A 19,324-nucleotide genomic window follows, 5' to 3' on the forward strand; every position below is an offset into this window, starting at 1 on the left:
ACACGGCACGTTTGCCAAAGTCCGCAAAGGCCTGCGTGCTCGGAGCGAGCACGTACGTTAATCTTCTTTCGCGCCGTACGTAGCCAAGCGTGCTAATCGGAGGTGCGGGGGAAGGACAACAAACGAAACACAAAAAGCAGCTCTGAAGAAATTCGTCTTCAATCTAGATGATTTAAAAGTGCTTATTGGCGTCCTAATATAGGAAGAAAGAAGAGTGTTTCAGACGACCGCAGAAGCGCATAAATTGTTCCGTTCCAGGAAGTAACGTTTCTCTATTCACGTGTGCAGTGTTGTTGTGTTCTTTACTGAAAAGTAACGCAAAGGCCTGGTGTTTTTGTTACACAATCCGATAGGGAACGTATTTGATCATCCGTCATGAAGGGAGGTCACATAGATGCCACGGATGTTGTTTGGTTATGCGAAGCTTGCATCTTTACGCTACAAGCAGGAAGCAAAAAACCCACGATGAGGATTTTTTTTAAATGTCACGGCAGCTGTGCTTTTTTAATTTGGTTGTCAGCGTATTTGTAAAATCACCACTTTTTGCGACAAACATAGCGAAGTACACAACTCGCGTGACATTGCCGCAGACCTTTGTAAATTAACTTTCTATTCAAACACAAAAGCACCCGGCAATATACATAGATCAACATGATAGCAAAGGGGCTGAATATTCTTCCCCACCGCCATCATAAAAAAAACTTGTCTCATCACTGAAAATGAGTCGGGCTAACATTGTAGAGTGAATTCACGAATTGGGTATTATTAATAGTGGTTCGATGGCAATCCGTAATACCTGCAAATGAAAATGATTCACACCGTTTCTCCAAAGTTCACAGTTTATTTTTGCAAGCCCCATAGTTGGAGAATGTCGTCTCGTCTAACATCGTAGGTACAATAATTTTGCCTTCTCGTCTGTGACATTGGCGATTGCGATGATTTTGGTGAATGATTTTCCTGTGGTACTTATACCACCCCTGGCATTGCAGTCCGTGAAATTTTCCTTGGTTGATCACGTTCCTTTTTTTCTTTTTTGCAGTTTACCATACGAGCCTCTTCTTTTTACATTCCTGCTCTTAAAAGTCTTTTCGATTTCCCCTGCACAGACGGGGGGTCAACGTCAGCGGGGTCAATTTGAGTCTATTCATCTATTCATGGCTCGTAACCTTTTACTGTTTGTCTTACGTGCGCACGCACCGTATCTGTAGCACGAACGATTTGTGCAAAATGAAATCGCAATAGCCGGTAATGAGAGCACCACATGCTGAAAGCTAAAACCTACACCCCCCCCCCCTCCCCCCGCTTTAAAAGAGAGAAATTGTGCAATGTTATTCGACTTTAAACCAGAGCCTTCAATAATCCAATGAACTGTTTGTGTTGTAACTGAAGACGGCCTCAATGTGCTTGGCTTGGAAAAACACCGAGTCAATCCATCAGTTTAACTCCCAGAGCCACACTCGATGTGGGCACTCAGAAAAACGTGGCCTGGCCTGTGACGAAAATTGAAATGCACACTAATTTTCCTGCCCATTCCTCCGTTAAAACACCCCTCCCTCCCTCCCCCCTCCTCCTCCACCCTTACCTTCCCCGCCACTGCCTACGTGTCAGAGGCACATAAATTAGAAAACGTATTAAAGGAATGGATAAAGTGCAGGCGTAATTGACTGCACGCGTTTAAATAATTGGTCGCCCGTGGCGGCGGCGGCGGTTGTTGCCGTCGCTCTGTGCGGCGTTGGGCACCTGCCCGCCATAGGAATTTGCCGTTTCCTGCACCGACCCCGAGCCATACGGTGTCGCCGAGTCGACCGTGCATTCACTAGAGGCGTCCGTCGGTGGCGATGACCAACTCGGCCTCGAGCTCGTTTGAGACGTTTGCAGTTGCGCAATGAGAATTCCGATTTGGATTTGCGTTGCGTCTCGGTGCAACCGCAGCTCAAGGGGCGTCGGCCGGAAGGCAGGCTTGATGTTGACGCGATGCAGAACGGAGCCTCTATTTAACCAGGTGAGAATGAAAATAAACAATAACGTTTCTCGCAAACGAGACCTGGAAACCCAGTTGTACTGTGGGTGTGTGACGTACAGTACGTACACTGAAGCACGGTGTTCGGTGTCGTTGTCGGTGGCGCGCGGGAACGGAAGCTTCCAGGCGTTGAGTGGCTCCGATCCGACCGCCAGAGTTGGACGGAATGCGACGAGGGTGACGTTAAAGATGGCATGGAATCCCTCGCGAAAACAAGACGGTCATCACTAGGAAACGTGCTCGATTAAGAAACCTAGTCGATAAGGAGTTTCTGACGGTGGGATGGGCCTGAAAACTCCATAATGTCTCGGAAGAGTTGCGTTTCACATGGTGCAGATTTTTTCTTCTTCTTGAAAAAAACCACCATTGTTCTGCCATTATCTATGTTGAACTTCTTTGACAGCATGCGTAGCCAACCGTGCTAATCGGCGGTGTGGGGGAAGGACAACAAACTAGACACAAAAATCAGTTTTAAAGAAATGTGTTTTCAATCTAGATGATTTAAAAGGGCATAGGTGTCCAGTGGCTTCCTAATATCGGAAGGAAGAGCATTCCAGACGGCCGCAGAAGCGTGTCTGAAAGCGCCACGCGATGGGTTGACCGTCTTTGTTCGATGGCCAGCCAAAAGCCGCTGCTGCTGCGAGGATGACCGGAGTTTGCGTGATGGATTGTGTTTCTTTATTTTGTTTGTTGTTGTCGATATTCATAGAAAAATGTGAAGCGGCTGGCACGTCGACCAAGGTACTTCAGTCCCTTGTTCGGGCGCTTTGCGGTTTGAGCAACGGCTGACACGGTCGCTGTGCCGTCAATTGCGGTCCATGCGGGAGGTAACAATGGGGGGGTGATTCATGGCAACGCGTAATTCGTTTTGGGACGTCATTTGTTATGTGTAAGCGGTCTCTTCATTTCAAGTCTATTCTCAATTGATTTTAAACAATATAGTCCTGTTATGCATGATGTTGGCCACGTCTTCATTTGTGTACTTTCTCTCTTCATTATTTTAACTCTACTACATTGTTTTGGGGTTTTTTTTCTTCCAATCTGTTTGCAACTATTTTTGATTGCGCGATATATTTGGCCTTGGGTATTTCAGCATGTTGAGTTTTTTTTTTTATCCACAAATTATTCGTGCATTTCCCCCAGAATCCCTCGTATTCCCCTCTACCCTTAAGCCTGACCCGAGCCAAAGAGGTCAAGGCAAAGGTGCAGCACTGCAACTTATTACCTTCTTGGTTCTTTCGGTAAAGTCACGTAGAAGAAATTAATAAAACAATTCTCACTATTGAGTGAGAATTGTTTTATTCTGTTTTATTTTTATTATTTCATTACTTCCCTTCTACGTGACTTTACCGAAAGAACCAAGAAGATGAATCCCTGCAGTCACGAAAGCTTTAAATCGAAATGCAACTTATTACTCACGCCATTGCCGGCAGAAGGGCCCGTTGCACTCGTGGGAGCTCCGGAAGTACCCTAGAGGGTATTTTTGGCCCACCCTTCCACATTGGCCAAACACCTCGGAAGAGATGGGTGTACCCACACTTTAGCCCGCCACGTGTGTTCTTGCCGATCAACTAACTGCGGCGTAACCCGTGTCCACTGTTGGGTGGACAGAGGCGGAGGAGGGATTTGTAATACATTTGCCCTATTGCATCAACTGCCAACGCGCCCTTTGGATCGCAAGTCCAGCGTCCAGTCGATGCACCACACCGGCATCCGGAGACTTGTTGCCTGCATGGCCAGTCACCTCGTTGTGTGTGGCCAGTCACCTCGTTGTGTGCGGCCAGTCGCCTCGTTATATACATGGCTTGCTTGGTTAGGATTCGCGAGTTCGGGGAATCCGACGGGGGGGGCCGCGACGTGAACACTCCAGCTCTGGGAGGTCGGAAGCAAAGCAGGCGGAAGCGGTGCCACTCTTAACGGTGCTGGCACACGAGACCGCGGCGAAACGCACAAACGCAAGGACGTTCAGTGCACCTCGGAGTGAAGGGCCTAGCCAGGGCCACGCCACCGGGCCACTCACCGGGCCACTCACCGGGCCACTCACCGGGCCAATACCTCCGCGTGCCCCATACCGGAAACGGCTGCGACTGCGGTGTGCGAAGTATGAGAAGAGGGATAATGCCCCGGGCCTTGTATACCTCGTGCGTCCCGTAACGTTGGCCGGCCTCGTGTCCCCCCCCCACCCGCCCGTCTCGTGCGAGCAGACGTGATCCACACGGTGGGGCCGCGCGTGTTGGACAGCGTGCCCACGCCCGAGGAGCGCAAGCAGCTGGATGGCTGCTACAGCGAGTGCCTGCACATCGTGGAGGACAAGGAGCTGCGGTCCGTGGTGAGGAGGGGAGGGGGGGGAGGGGATTTGGTGGAAGGGAAATGCTCGAGGAGGGAGCTTCCGTCGATTGCTGCGGCACAAACCCCTCGGTGGAGGCTCATCGATGCGAGAGAGGCCACTTGAGGAGACGTCACAAGGAGACCTCTGCCGTCTCTCCTGGGTCGTTTGGCCAATGTGATGGTGAGGCCCCTCGATCGGTGTTGAGGTTAGGGAAATGTGATTTTTTTTGGGGGCACTGATGCCAATTGAACAGTTAAAAACAATTTGGCAGATAAAATCCAGATACATGAAAACAAATGATTCAGATAAATGAAACTGAGAAAAAAAGTGCATGTTTGTGTTTAGCATTGATTCAATCTTGGCTACAATGGTTATGGAAATTGCTATTTTTGAAGCAACGTGGATAATAATAACACGAGAGATTTGCAACAGAGGTTGGGTGGGTGCATTTGCCAACTCCCTGAATTTGGGTGTTAAGGCAGTCAGTTATTTGGGTGTAAGGCAATCAGTCAGTCAGATGCACGACAGCGAAACTTGCCTCGCTAATGCAAAGAAGTTACGCGCAGTGAGTGCTTATTAAATGTACTCACTTATAATAATCTAAACCCCAGGGTAATGATTATGGTGTTAGGGCAATTTAGTTATAAATTAAAATTCCCATTTTTTTTTATAACTTTCATTTTCATTGAAATCCTTGAAAGGTTACTTTGTCACGGCGTGAATGTATTGTAATATTTATAATTTATGGTTTATTAAGTTCATTAACACTTTTCAGTATTCACGAGTACATTTGGCGTGCAATATAAATTTATTAGCGATCGTGGTAGAGACGTCAGATTGACTTGTACGGTAAAGTGAACTCGGGCAGGACAACGTGGCTTTGAAGAGGTATTGTGTCAGTCGTGATGACAGAGTGGCAGCCCACGGAGGGGGGAAGGCACCCCAACACCGCGTCCAGCATGGAGATGGAGCGATGACATCGGCCGTTTTCCATGAGCCAGATTGGATAGATGCATCGCGCGAGACCGTGATGGACGGTGACAGCTGCGTGGAAGCCTGTTGTTGTTGATGATGATAGTGGTGGTCATGATGATATATTGATGTTTTGTCTTCCCATTTAGGCGTTTCCATGCATTTCTACAGGGATTTATGGTAAGCTTGCACCAATGCATCATTCCAAAAGTGTAAACGGCCTACGCGTTAACATCTTGCCCCACGGCGGCGAGAAGTGAACTACCTCACTCGGTACACAGGAGGTCGTGGGTTCGATCCCAACCCTTGACGCCTGCTGCTGTATATTTGGATTTTTCACCCTGGATTTTTCTCCGGGTCCCCCGGTTTTCCCCTCCACATTTATAATCAACGGCACGCGTTTACAGTATTTGGCTGCTGTGCATTTGCACGTGATGGGCCACTTTGTTGAGCCATCATTTGTGGCCACGTCGTTTATGAAAAATAGCTATAAAGCTCAATGTGGGCCTTACCTGGTAAAATAAAAATAGGTTTAGTTTTTTTTTACACCAGTGTTGCAGTCCTACAGAAATGATTTTGATACACCAGGGACATAAAAAGCTACTGCAGTGTTCTTCGGGATGCTTACTTTTGTCAGCTGTTATTGTGCGTCAATATTCGTTTTCTCACACGTGAAATAACATGCGATAATCCACTAAGTAAACGAAAAAGGAGTAATCAAAGAGTTGTCAAGATTACGTAGACTTAAGCCGATTCCTTTTTGACTCCGTCTTTCACACAATTAGATGTTTTCACGTAACGTTGTTATATTCAAAAAGTTTAAATGTGTTTTCCCAACCCCAACTTTTAGACTTTTTTTTTAAAGTTACTTATTTTTTTTGTCCACGAACATTTTTTTCAAGGATCCGCTTTTCAATCGGGGCCAATCTGTTGATGCTTTCCCGAGATTCAAATGCTCGTTTTGTTGTATTCATACACGTTCAGATTGCGTGTCCGCTTTGTACCCCGGCAAACAGAGCAGATCCATCAAATCCACCTCGGGACATTCTGGACGTCCGAAAAAGAAAACGGCGTTGCACAGCCGGTGGAAACGGCCCTTTTGTTCCCCGGGCAGAAAATATTAATCTTTCGCGTTTCATCTCCCAAGGGGACTTGAACCCTGGATCAAAGAGGCGCTGGCTCCGTACCCTGACTCAGTACATTAGCTCTCTGCGCCACCCACCACTTCTAAACACAACATGCAGAAGCGTTTGTCCTTAGCGTTTCCATCGCGCCGTAATGTTGCACATTCACCAGGATTTTCCCTGTCGGTATTATTTTTTTTTGGGCCAATATAAGTAACGAAGGAAAGATTAACTGAAATAAGCCTTTAAAGGAACCTGCCAAAGGAATGGCAAACGTGAGCACGAAACATAATAAATCAAATCCGAGGAAGGCGAGCGCGTGCCCAGTTTTGTGTAGGCATCGTGTGCGGGGCTGCGGATTCACTAGAACGCACTTGAAGTGTGGTGGTGGTTTAATTGGGGAGCTGTGGCACGCAGTGGTCGGTGCGCACTGCACTACGAAACTGGTGAGCCGAGTTTCATTCCCGCTCGAGCAAGCGAGAGTGAGCACGAGCAGGAGAGAGCGAGAGAGAAAGTTCATCTGGCATTGGGGGGGGGGGGGGAGGAGACGTTGGGAGTGCGCTCAGAATCTCACGACGTGCAAGCCACGTGGGCCCTCAGCCGGAGGATGCCAGCACATCTTCTTGGTTCTTTCGGTAAAGTCACGTAGAAGGGAAGTAATAAAATAATAAAAATAAAACATAATAAAATAAAATAATTCTCACGACGTTTCGGCTATAACGCAAGCAGCCGTCTTCACCTGAAGACGGCTGCTTGCGTTGTAGCCGACACGTCTTCACCTGAAGACGGCTGCTTGCATTGTAGCCGAAATGTTGTGAGAATTATTTTATTTTATTATGTTTTATTTTAATTACTTTATTACTTCCCTTCTACGTGACTTTACCGAAAGAACCAAGAAGATGAATCCCTGCAGTCACGAAAGCTTTAAATCGAAAGATGCCAGCACAATTATCACATTTCCCTTTTTGCGAGAGCGACGTACGGCTGCAACGGCGGCTGTGAACGACGCTTGTGACAAGATTAACGATCCCCTCCCCCGCCTGACCGTATCGCTGCGCAGAGTCCGACGGCCGTTGTATTTTCACAGGCCGGAGTGTTTTATTATCTCGCGATTGAGGTTATTTTTACGCTGCCACGTGTGTGCGCTGGCCGTGCGTCGTGCTGCAAAATTCAGGGCCCCGCTCGCGTCCCGCTTTTTGCCGTGCGCGACTCTGGCCGACGAATGAACGGCGGCTCGCGTTCCAGGTCGTGCTTTCGCAAACGTTACTTGTGCGTCGCCGCAGTTGTGGTTGTACATAAAAACTAATTTCTCATTATAACAACAAAAAATCCCTCCACCCACCCACCCCCCCCCCCCCCCCCCCCCACAATTGTATATCTGGATCGGATTTTCGGTGTCGTCGCGTCACGGGACAAGGCCCCCCCCCCCCCCACCTTGTCCCGTGAGCAGTTCGTAGCGACCCTTGGTGAGCAGCTACATCGTGGGACTTCCCTTGCAAGTGTCAAAAAATAAGAATAGGTTTTACCCTTGTGTTGATGTTAAAACACCAAACAGAAACCTATTGCAAGGAATTGTGTCTCTGTGCTGTTCGCCTTTTGGCATCCTCTGGTCTAACACTGTTTGAGACTAGGCTCTAAAGAAAGCTGTCTCTGGTGTGGACCAATCGGTTCAAGAGACAATGCATATACAACCAGAGCATGCTTTTTGTGTTTGCATGTTCACCACAAGTGTACATGTGGTTAATGCAGACATGATTCCTTGCAAAAGGTTTCAGTTTGGTATTTTAACATCTTACCACAACTGTTTTATTGCCAGAAAGGGTGAAACCTATTCTTTTAGACTCTTGGTGTGTTCGGGAAGGAACGGCCCACGAGATATCACAGATCTACTTCTCGGTTTCCCTTCAATTGGACTCTGGTTCACGCCGTAGGACTGCGGAGTTCTGCAACTGCCACAGGCAGCGACGTTTTGTCCAGCGACAGTAAAACAAAATACTTGTTTAAATTCTCCAACCTCAAATTAATGCCAAATTAAGTGCAGAACCAAATTGAATGTGATGGGTTTTTTTTCTTCCGTAGTCAGGTTTCCCTCGCTCTACTCGGCGGTAGTAAAAATAGTAGATGCACGATGAGACGGCTTGCCTGACGAGTAGTACACACAGCACACACACAATTGCGGTGTCTTTGTATCTGTCTGTGTGTATGTATCTTTGTGTGTCTCTATGTATTTCTCCGTGTGTATATCTGTCTGTGTCTCTGTGTATCTCTGTATGTAAGACAGCTGCCTGCTGAGTAGCAAAGCGTACACAGTGTGGTGTCTTTGTATCTGTCTGTGTGTATGTATCTCTGTGTATCTCTATGTATTTCTCCGTGTGTATATCGGTCTGTATCTCTGTGTATCTCTGTATGTAGCTGCCTGCTGAGTAGCGCAGAGTACACAGTGTGGTGTCTTTGTATCTATCTGTCTGTATGTATCTCTGTGTGCATCTCTGTGTGCATCTCTGTGCAACTCTGCGTCTCCATACTGAAGAGTCGCGCTCGTCACCCCCCCCCCCCCCCCCCCGTGCTTCCCCACACTCGAGAGTCGATGTGTTTACAGCTTCCGGCCTCCACCGCAGCCCTCCACGCTGTTGATCGTCGGCTTGTAATTGCCGTTTGGATTTGTCACCGTGCGTTGCTTCGATGCACGCGTACCTGCGCACGTTTGTGTTGCTGTGTTTTTTGTGTGTTGCTGAGGGATGGATGGTATGTGTGCATCCACGCACGCCTTTGGGGGGTGGGGGTGTTTATTCATTTTCTCCTTTTTTTCCATAAATTATCTTTTGATAAACAAAACGTGTGAACAATTTTTTTACACAAATGCTAATGCTTCTCACAAAGAAAAGGAAAGTAGTTGAAAATACCTTTTTTATTATCAACCTGGAAAAATGAGTATTAAATTTGATGGCTAGAAAATATTTGCGGGGGGATTAAGCCTTATTAAATAGTCAGGCATTTTTCTGGCGACAAAATGTGTGCCTTAAGGACGACCCCTGGGTCCTAAAGATGGGAGCTGAGAAATCCCGATGGCGGGCTCCGTGAGTTGTCTGTCCAGGGGGGGAGAGGAAGCAGATTAAAGGTTTAATTGTAGCATGACAGTATCCATGCACATGCCGGCAGCATGCCCCCCACATCTGCTGCCTTACAGATACGGGTAGGCGGGTGCCTCTGAAACAACCCTGTATTTTTAACACGCGTGTTTGTTTGCGCGCGCGTGTGCGTGCGTGCGCGCACGCGTGCTGGAAGGGGGTTGTGTAGCGGGGTTAGCGCGCTGCGATACGAACCTGGCGAACCGACTTTCATTCCCGCTCACGTCCAATAACAGTGGCGGATATCTGAACAGGTATTTGGTCTCCCCCTAGGTCAACGCAGCTTAAAATTAGTACCTAGTGCTGTGTGTAACCATCGGCACTAGGGAGACAAATGCAGCCAGGCGTGGTGCTGGCAACCCACCTCCCCATGTGCCGTGCCAGACTTCCTCGGTGCTCGCTGGCAGCACTTTCCCCAACAGCCTGTTAAGGCTATACGGGGGCTCTTTGTCTTGTGTGTGTGTATATGCATCCTGCAATCTTGGTCACCAGGTTAGAGTCCTGGCTATGCGACAAAAGCAGTGGCGTATGGTATGCACATGAATCCTGTGCTTCTGTGTAGGCTCAGCCTTATATAAAAAGTACCCGGTCAATTGCGCGAACATCATTGTTGGGCTGGTGCTTGCCTCGCCCATAATCCCCCTGTGTGCCGTGCCGGCCTTAATAGACGCTCGCTAACATCGCTGCCCCAACACACCGTACCCTCTGCAGGTTTGTGCGTCGATTTTTCAGCATTCTGCCACCGCCGGTTTTAATATATTCTTATCGCCTGTGACCATCACCCTTGTCCGGTTAAACTCGTCAGAGGGATCACGCGTGAGATGAATGTAGCCACCTCCCATGTTGAAGCGTTCCTGTGGTCTGTGAGCCAGGGCAGAATTCATTACTTGCTACAGGCGAACAAATATTTATGCCGGTGATACTCGCTCTCCCGGATGTGGCTAATACCGCTGGATTGTGTGATCACATACTTCTAAAATAAGGTTATCGCATGATTCACATGTATTTGCCGATTTAAGGACGTCGGTACGAAGCAAGCGGGTTCGGTCTCGGGTTGACACCAACGAGTAAAATATTTGTCCCGGGCCCACGGACTGTTATCGTTTACAATCGCGATGCACGGCATCGTCCTACACCTGCCCCCTAGTTCTGCGCAGTTAACGTTGCGTTGAAACAGGGACTTTTATCCCCTGCAAGCGGGGAAACAACACCAAACTCTTGGGCTTTTTCTTTTAAAATATGTATCGCTGCATTGGGCTGTTGTCAGCCATGATCCGTCACGGCGCGCATGATTTTATATCGTACATGGCTATGCCATTTAACCATAAGAGTTTTATGAACGTGCAAGCACTTGAAAGAACCTCGAGTTTTCATTTTGTTTGTGCCAGCTGTCTTAACCTTTTCCCATTTCGATGACGTACGTGTACACGTACGTCATCGGAATGGGAAATAAATACATTTTTAGCCTTACGTCTTCAGGTCGGAAGACGTGTACCGAGGCTCTCGCAAGGGCATGAGGAGGAGGGCGTTGCGGCACAGTCTGGCGCCAGCAGAGCGCGGTCACGTCGCTACGGTTCTCCGCGGTGAACACGGCATCTTTAAAAACAACGGCGGCGCTACTGCACCTCCCTGAACAAAATCGGCGCCGAACCGCTCGCGGCTTGCCGAGATTGGGCGGTGGACGGGGACCCCCCCCACCCCACCACCACCACCAGACACCCTTAGAACTCGCAGACGACGTCTCGCGAGCGGGAAAGGGGTTAAGAAGACCCCTGGCTGCGCATTCAGCGGTCGCTGCAGCTGAGACGTCTCTCGGATTGCACCTCACGCCCACGCCGCCACCCCCCCCCAACTCCTGTGACGCGCGGCGCTTGCGAAAGCTATTTCGTCGAGTTTCCAGGTTGTTTCGTGCAGCGCACGGGTGGCCAGGGGGGGAGGTGTGAACTCGGTTGAGTCTCATTTGCATGGGCGACGTGGGTCGCCAGAATGACAAAGGCAATAACGTTAAAGAAACCAAAAAAACTATTTAAGTTCCAACGATCGTTAAAATTTAAATCGGAGGCAACGTTTTTAAAATTATTTTTTTAAGATATATTCGTGCTATAAACTACCATGTCACGGGATACGTTTCAAACGGTCCACTAAAATGTAATCAACATTAAAAAAACAATTCCACTAACAAAATTTGGCTTCGACAAATTATATATGTAAAAAAACAACATTCATGTGCAGGCTTGAGTTACAGAAACGTCAACATAGATTAATGGTAATTATTTCACGGGTATATAAACAGGCAGGAATATGTCAAGCACAACGCACTCCGGAGCATAAGATGCAGCCAACCTGGGGTTCGGTGTCAATACGAGTACTCGACACAAATTTGGTACTGAACACACAGGGCAAAGATCCCCCGTATAGCCTTAACAGACCGTTGGGGCAAGTGCCGTTAGCGAGTGGCACCTATGAAGGTCGGCACGGCACACGAGGGGGTGGGGTGGCCAGCCCCACGCCTTGGTCTCCCCGGTGGTGATGTTCACACATCGCACCAGGTGCTCATTTGAGGCCGAGTCGATCTCGGGGAGGCCCCGGACCGGTTCAGGTAATTGTCTGATGTTGGTGGCTGTGAGCGGTAATCGAACTCGGCTCGCCGGGTTCATAGCGCAGCGTAGCGCTGACCGCTGTACCACCGCTCTCCACAGTAACGCACGCGCGCACACACACTGACTGCACAAGACGTTAAATTTCGATTTAAAGCTTTCGTGACTGCAGGAATTCATCTTCTTGGTTCTTTCGGTAAAGTCACGTAGAAGGGAAATAATAAAATAATAAAAATACAACATAATGAAATCATTCTCACGACGTTTCGGCCACAACGCAAGCAGCCATCCTCAGGTGAAGAACAGGGCCTCAGGTGAAAAACAGGTCCTCAGGTGAAGAACAGGGCTGTCGGAAAGACAGCGTCTGAATGACAGGTCTGTCTTTCCGACAGCCCTGTTCTTCACCTGAGGATGGCTGCTTGCGTTGTGGCCGAAACGTCGTGAGAATTGTATTTTATGATGTTTTATTTTTATTAATTTTATTATTTCCCTTCTACGTGACTTTACCGAAAGAACCAAGAAGATGCACAAGACGTTATTGTGAAGAGTCGACAGCTTACTGATTCTTCACCGATGTTGTGTTGTGGGCGCTCCGTAGCCTGAGTAACTCATAATCTCACGGAAGCCACGCACACCTGTGCAGCTCACACGGGGAATTGGCGAATCGCACGTGTGAAGAGATGATGGGCTCACAATAACGCATACCTGTGAGGGCAATGAGATGCCTGGAAGAGGCAGTAAAGCAGATAGGTTTCTCACCCATTCCACGCATGTTTGTGGGTTTTCTCCAGCCTCTTCTGTTACCCCGCACACGTAAAAAAGTATGCGTGGAAGTCGCCAAGTAAAAATAATCACACACCTGTCCGGCACATTCATTCATTGAGGCTTACCTGGGAAAATTAAACTGTCATCATTACACTCACGAGTGCTGCAATACTTAAAAAAAAATGGGAGTCTAATCAGGGAATGGAACATGTTAATCGGTTTAACCGTACTCTTTGATTCTTTCGGTAAAGTCACGTAAATAGAAAATTTAATAGATCACGACGTGACTTTACCGAAATAACCAAAGAGTATGGATTCCTGCAGTCACGAAAGCTTCAAATCAAGGTTTAACCACGATTTACATTCCGTCAGCTTTGTGATAACGACGCCGGCCGTTTGTAGTGAGAGCGGTTCTGCTTTCCATCGATGTGCACACTTTGTCATGCAGGGTAGCGGCGTTTCGCCCTGATAATGATGAAGCCGGTTTAAAATTGCTGTTTTTAATCACTTCTGTGAAACTCGCTGTGGAATTTTTGCCCGGTCGCTTTCCATATATGTGATGTGCAAAGCAACCTCGTATGACCAAGGTGCTTGCTTGTACGGCTCTCTGGCAAAGCTTGCATAGAGCTGAGGGCATTTCCCATGATTCATGGCAGCCTGGCCACCTTTTAACATTTCGTGCGTTTGATTGTATTCTCCGTGGCTTGTGTGGCATTAGCTCACGTGCACTGCCAATCAACGACTTTGTTTAATCACCAACGCATTTAACATTTACCGTATTCTCCCGATTATAAGACGCCCTTCTGTTTCTCATTGTATTTTAGAACCACAAGTTGAGGGTGTGCAGTAATTTAATCGGGCAGCTGCGTGTGTGAGACCAAAGGCGGCCGTGCGCGTTGTCCACACCACCACCTCGTGTGCCGTGGCTGGCCTTCATAGGTGCTGCTCGCTGAGAGCACTTGCCCCTGCAGTCCGTTTCAGGCTGTACACGGGTGATCTTTGTGTTATGAGACCAAATCTGCATGTCGTTGATTGACACCGGGTACAAGTTTGCGGCGGCGCATCTAACTATCCTGGGGATTTTATAATGTGGAGAAATTTGCTTTGTCATGAGCACATGCGGTTTGTCTAAATATCAGAATTGAAGTGCCGCGCGATTGACTTTGGGGGATGGGTGGGAGGGGAGGGATGTGCCGTGGGTTACGTGAACACAGGAGTCAGTGTCCCCCATGCACACCACACACACACGTCCACGCACACGTACGTCCACACACACACGTCTACACACGTACGTCCACACACACACATACGTACACACACACACACGCAGATCACTCTACTTGCCCGCACTGTGCCAGAACATGTAGTTTGAACCGAAGCGTAATTAGTAGCATTAACCATAGCCCGTCAAGTCTTTTGTAAAGAGTTATTTGGTGAACTTTGGCAACTACTTTTTGAAATAAATTTTGGGTTGCGAACGTTGCTTATTTAGACTTCATATGGTGTGAACTTTGCTGGGGGTTTTAAGCTCGTTTCTCTTATTTGCCGGTGTAGGCTCTATTAATGTATTCAGACATAAACAGAGACTATCATTTTTCATGCTTTGTAATGGGTGGCGGGGCGAATAAGGGAGCGGAGAGAGGAAAATCACCACAATGTCCCAGAGCGTTATTAGATATGGTGATTTGGAATAGTTTTTTTTCCTCTCCCTCTTTTTGTACTCGCAGAAGTCCTTGTGCGGGTACACCCGGTGCTTGTCGCACGCGCGGTCCCCCGTTGAGTGGCTGGCCAAGCTGTCGGCGCGCCGTGTCCCCTAAACCCACGCGGCCTGAACACCGGATAGAGCCGTTGCCGGCAGCACGTTTTGAGCAGCTGTTGTGGTGTCAACCTGCTGAGCAGAACATTACCATCCACATGAGCCATGCTTTATACGCTGCTGGACAAAGGCCTCCCACCCCCCACGGTTCCTTCTCGCTCCTGCACGTCAGCTGATCTCATGACTCTTGTCGCGAAGACGGGGTCGCCCTCCCGGACGGCGCGTGTCTTCCCTGCTTCGACTGCCATGCCATCGCCGGCCTTGTCCCCCTCGGCCATCGTCTCATCGAGCGATGTGTCCTGCCCAAGTTCGCTTGCACTCATCGTCAGTGGTGTCTCATTGTCAGCGGTGTCTCAAGCCGGTGGTGTCTCGTCTAATTCTTTGTTTTCAACCTCCGATCCTTGTGATTTTCATGAGCTCATTGCACTTTCAAGCACGCATCTCTCTCTGCCTCTCGTGGTGCAGCGTTTTGACTATTTGATTTCATCCTCCTGCGTCCATGTGTCCAATCCCATACCTCAGAGCAGATTTTATTCGCCCCGATTGAACACTTTCCTCGTCCAGGTTCATTGGCACGTAGCTCGTCGTCGAGTGTTCAGTGTTTACAAACGCGCACTCTCGCCTCGTCATTTCGTCATTTTCATCCAAGTCTACTTTGAACAGTAGCCCTCGGTTTAGATGCTATGTATTTACCTTAGTGTCTTTTTTTGTGTCGTCTTATTTACGTTTTGGTTTCCATCAAACCACTCTGCTCACGATCGCTCTTGGCCAACGTTCTCCGGGGGCATTTCTGAACAAGAGCTATATTGCTCGGCGGGCCTGACCTGGTAAAATAAAAATAGCTTCATAGTTTTTAATAATTTTAATGAAGGCCGGCACGCCACGGCACGGCACGGCGGGATGTGGGTGGCGAGCACCACGCCCTCTCTTGCGGTGATGTTTACACACCGCACGAGGCACTTATTTGAGGCTGAGTTGACCTCGGGGAGGCCCAGGACCGATGCAGATAATCATCGCTGGTGTTACAATGAAGCCGCTCCGTCGTGGCCGAGTGAGGAGAGCAGGAGAGCTGGACTGAAGCACGCCCGCCCGCCCTTGCGCGTGTCTCGCCGTGCACAACACGCTGACGCACGCACCCATCACCCGCCACAGCCCTGCTTAGAGCAGATCCGCGTGCCCCCAGGTGTGTTGGGGGGAATCGATTTTCGATTCGGCGCGTCTTCCCGTGCCACTATTCACTCTCCCCCCCCCCCCACCATTCTCCTCGTTGTGCAGCTTTACCTGGGAACACTCTTGACTCGGCCGTACTCACCTCCCGCACCCATCAGGGAGGGTATTGGGTCACTGCCCTGAGAGCACGCGCTGTCCCGTTTGACAAATGTGCTCGTGTGGTTTACGTATTAGCACGGTCGTCGCCCTACGTCTGTTTAATGTTTGTGTAACTTTAATTGCAATTGTTGCGTTGATCAGTCTAGGAATAATTGTCCCGAGCTGACTTGTGCTACCGGGGAATATATTATTTAACGCTGATTTATGTTCGTGCAATATTTTACATTTCTCACATGACATGGTCGTTTTTTAGGCTGATTTATGTTTGTTTCATTGATGTCATGTTGGTCACTCAGATGACTCTTGCAAATGAGACTCCTATCCTGGTCCCTTTAGATCTCACCTGGTTACACAAAATCAACTTGACTTTCAAGTTCAAGTTTCATTTATTAGGTCTAGCCCTGTGAGCCATGCGGCTCTTGAGTCGGGTGCAACCGCAACAAACAGAGAACTTCTTGAAGCGACGACGCGCAACTTGACGAGGACTTGGTAGTAAATTTATCTTCGGATGACACTCACCAAAAAATATTTGCAAAAACGCTTCTGATTTAAAGCTTTCGTGACTGCAGGGATTCATATTCTTGGTTCTTTCGGTAAAGTCACGTAGAATGGAAAAAATAAAATAATAAATTATAAAACAAGATTATTTTTATTATTTTATTATTTCCCTTCTACGTGACTTTACCGAAAGAACCAACAATATAAAAACGCTTCTCTAATTGCGACTGGTTTAGGTGTCAAATGGCAACACGTAACCTATTGGCAAGCCTTCCAATTAAATGTAAATGGCTAATTGCTAGACAATACAATTATAATTATTTCTTCAATGTGCTTTACCGAATAGGTAAGCAAGAAATGAAAATAAATAGCAATTAATTAAATCTTTAACACCCACACTGCCATTGCATGTGCTCTATAATCTGGAAAACAACTGCATGAGTCCTTTTTTAATAATTCGTTTTATTGTTCATATTACTATCAATGGGTTCTTCACCATAAGTGACATGGATCCGATGAGCTACGAATCCGATGATCTTATCAAGCTCTGTTTCAGAGATGTCCATGTACACGCATCGGTCGTTTCGACTAGCCATCGATCGCCCCCCGAAACAGCTTGGGGTGAAATTTACTTTGCAATTAACGCGAACAAAAAATTAAGGAGGCTCGCTCTGTACTCGCCCGTGGCTCTTTGCTTTTCACGATAAACCAAATAGTTTTTCACGAAAACGATCTGGCGTCTGGCGAAACGACGGCGCGGCTCGACGGAATCGTCTTCGTGCCTTTTCAGGTTTCCCCAACGAGCCGGCGGCCAGGATCGCGTTGGAGACGACCAGAAACTGGCTCGAGAAATACCACAGCAAGGTCAAGGCTCAATTTCGCGTTTCGCCACGCCCGCTGTCGTGGAAATAACACGATATGGAGGTTTTAAAATGATAGGGTATCGTACACTCTTCATGTGTATGTACACATGCATACGTAAATGCATGTGTATGTACACATGCATGCGTAACTGCATTTATACATTAAAATGTGTGGTTCGACATATGCATTTTTTAATATGTACGCAAGCTTAATGTTACACGTGTTTGTGTGCGCTGTACATTTAAATTACGCGTGTTTATCGTGAGATGCAGCTTCATGGATTATAAATCAAAATGTGATTGCGCACTACAAGTATATGCAGAGCAAATTGTATCTAAACCGAGCGTTATTACTTTATTCGAGTAAATATTGGATTCAGAGCTTGGCCCACAATATATGTCTCTATTTATCTTACTGCAAAACATTCAAAACCGTTTTGCGTGGCCTACCCTTTGGTGTTCTGCAGCGAGTGATGGAAATTACACATTGCTATGGCAGGGGTTGTCTCGTCCTCAAGACAACTGCTATTGACTTCTCGGCAAGTGGTGCAAATTATCCTGAAAGGAATGATGATGATGATGATGATAACGATGGTGGCCATGACAATGAATTTGAACTGACAATCCTATTATTGTGACTTCCTTTTCTCAGCTGAGATATGTCGCAGTTAGTATGAACACATTCGCAATATAAGCATCAAAACTCCCTGTATTGTATATTGACGATCGTGTTGATATATATTATATGGGGAGTGGTAGTGCAGAGGTTGGCGCGCCGTGCTACGAACCCGACGACCTGAGTTAGATTCCCACTCAAGGCCAACCAGTGACGATTATCTGCACTGGTCATTAGCCTCCCCTAGGTTGACTTAGCCTTAAATGAGCCACTGGGGAGACGAATGCTTGGTGTGGGCCACCCACCCCCTCGTGTACCGTTTCGGCCTTAATTCGTGATCGCTAAAATAACTTGCCCAAACAGTCTGTTAAAGGCTATATGGGGGGGGGATCTTTGTCTTTATACATATACACACAGATGTATTGAATCCTCGGATGTCTGTACGTGTTAAAACATTTAACTCTCTTGCCGTCGCTGCGCGAATCGATCCAGGTGGACAGAATCATCTTCTGCCTCTTCCTGCCGATCGACGTGGAGCTCTACGACACCCTCATGCCCGTCTATTTCCCGCGTGCTCCCAAAGGTAAAGGTGCCGGCGGCGTCAGTGACCGCCAAGGGGCGTCTAGCCAGGGGTCGTCCCCGTGGCGTCTTGCGAGCGGCCGAGTGACACCGAAGCAACCGGGGGGAGTCTTCGGGCCCTCCTCAATCCTCTCGCTTCTCTCTCCCTTGTCGCTCAAGCTGCCATTCTTCGCAGCGGCGGCGGTGGCTTCTGTGCAAGCCGTCGAACAAAGATGATCACCGATTCCGTCTGGAACTCGGCGCTTCCTTCCGATATTAGGAAGCCGCTGGAGCTATGCGCTTTTAAATCGTCTACATTGAAAACTCATTCTGAGAACTGATTTTCGTGTTAGTTTGTTTGTCCCCCCCGCCCCACACCTCCGATTGAGTATGGTGCGAAAGAAGTTCAACATCCGTACATTCCGGATGATTCGCCACCCCCCGCGCTGTTGCCCCGCCCCCCAATTGAACGCACGCTTTTACGACCAACGCCTCGTCGGTTATTCTAACTCCTTTGGCCTCGCGGTGCGCTGCGCAAATCACTCGCGACGTTTACAATTAAGTCGAAATTATCGCTGCGCCGCTCTTTATCCAGACGTGAGAATAAGAAGAGAGGGCAACGTGTAACGGCGCTACTTGGCGAGCATCGCGGTGTTCCCGTGTGCCGTAAGCATTCATTTCTGACTTGTTATTATTGGCCGTAAATCAA

The 19,324-nt window shown here is 48.1% G+C and overlaps 1 protein-coding gene across 1 annotated transcript in view; it reads left to right on the plus strand.

The window, feature by feature from the left end:
- The window catches only part of LOC133341180 (ADP-ribose glycohydrolase MACROD1-like), a 59,633-nt gene extending 40,781 nt beyond the window's left edge, over positions 1-18,852 (plus strand). The window contains exons 4-7 of the mRNA XM_061549634.1: positions 4,225-4,349; positions 5,471-5,501; positions 17,369-17,442; positions 18,550-18,852. Coding sequence (XP_061405618.1) covers positions 4,225-4,349; positions 5,471-5,501; positions 17,369-17,442; positions 18,550-18,852 — 533 coding nt within the window. The remainder of the gene's footprint in view (positions 1-4,224; positions 4,350-5,470; positions 5,502-17,368; positions 17,443-18,549) is intronic.
- The last annotated feature ends 472 nt before the right edge of the window (positions 18,853-19,324 follow it).

Source organism: Lethenteron reissneri, chromosome 11 (genome assembly GCF_015708825.2).
Source record: "Lethenteron reissneri isolate LAM-NWPU_2019-01 chromosome 11, ASM1570882v1, whole genome shotgun sequence".
Taxonomy (NCBI): domain Eukaryota; kingdom Metazoa; phylum Chordata; class Hyperoartia; order Petromyzontiformes; family Petromyzontidae; genus Lethenteron; species Lethenteron reissneri.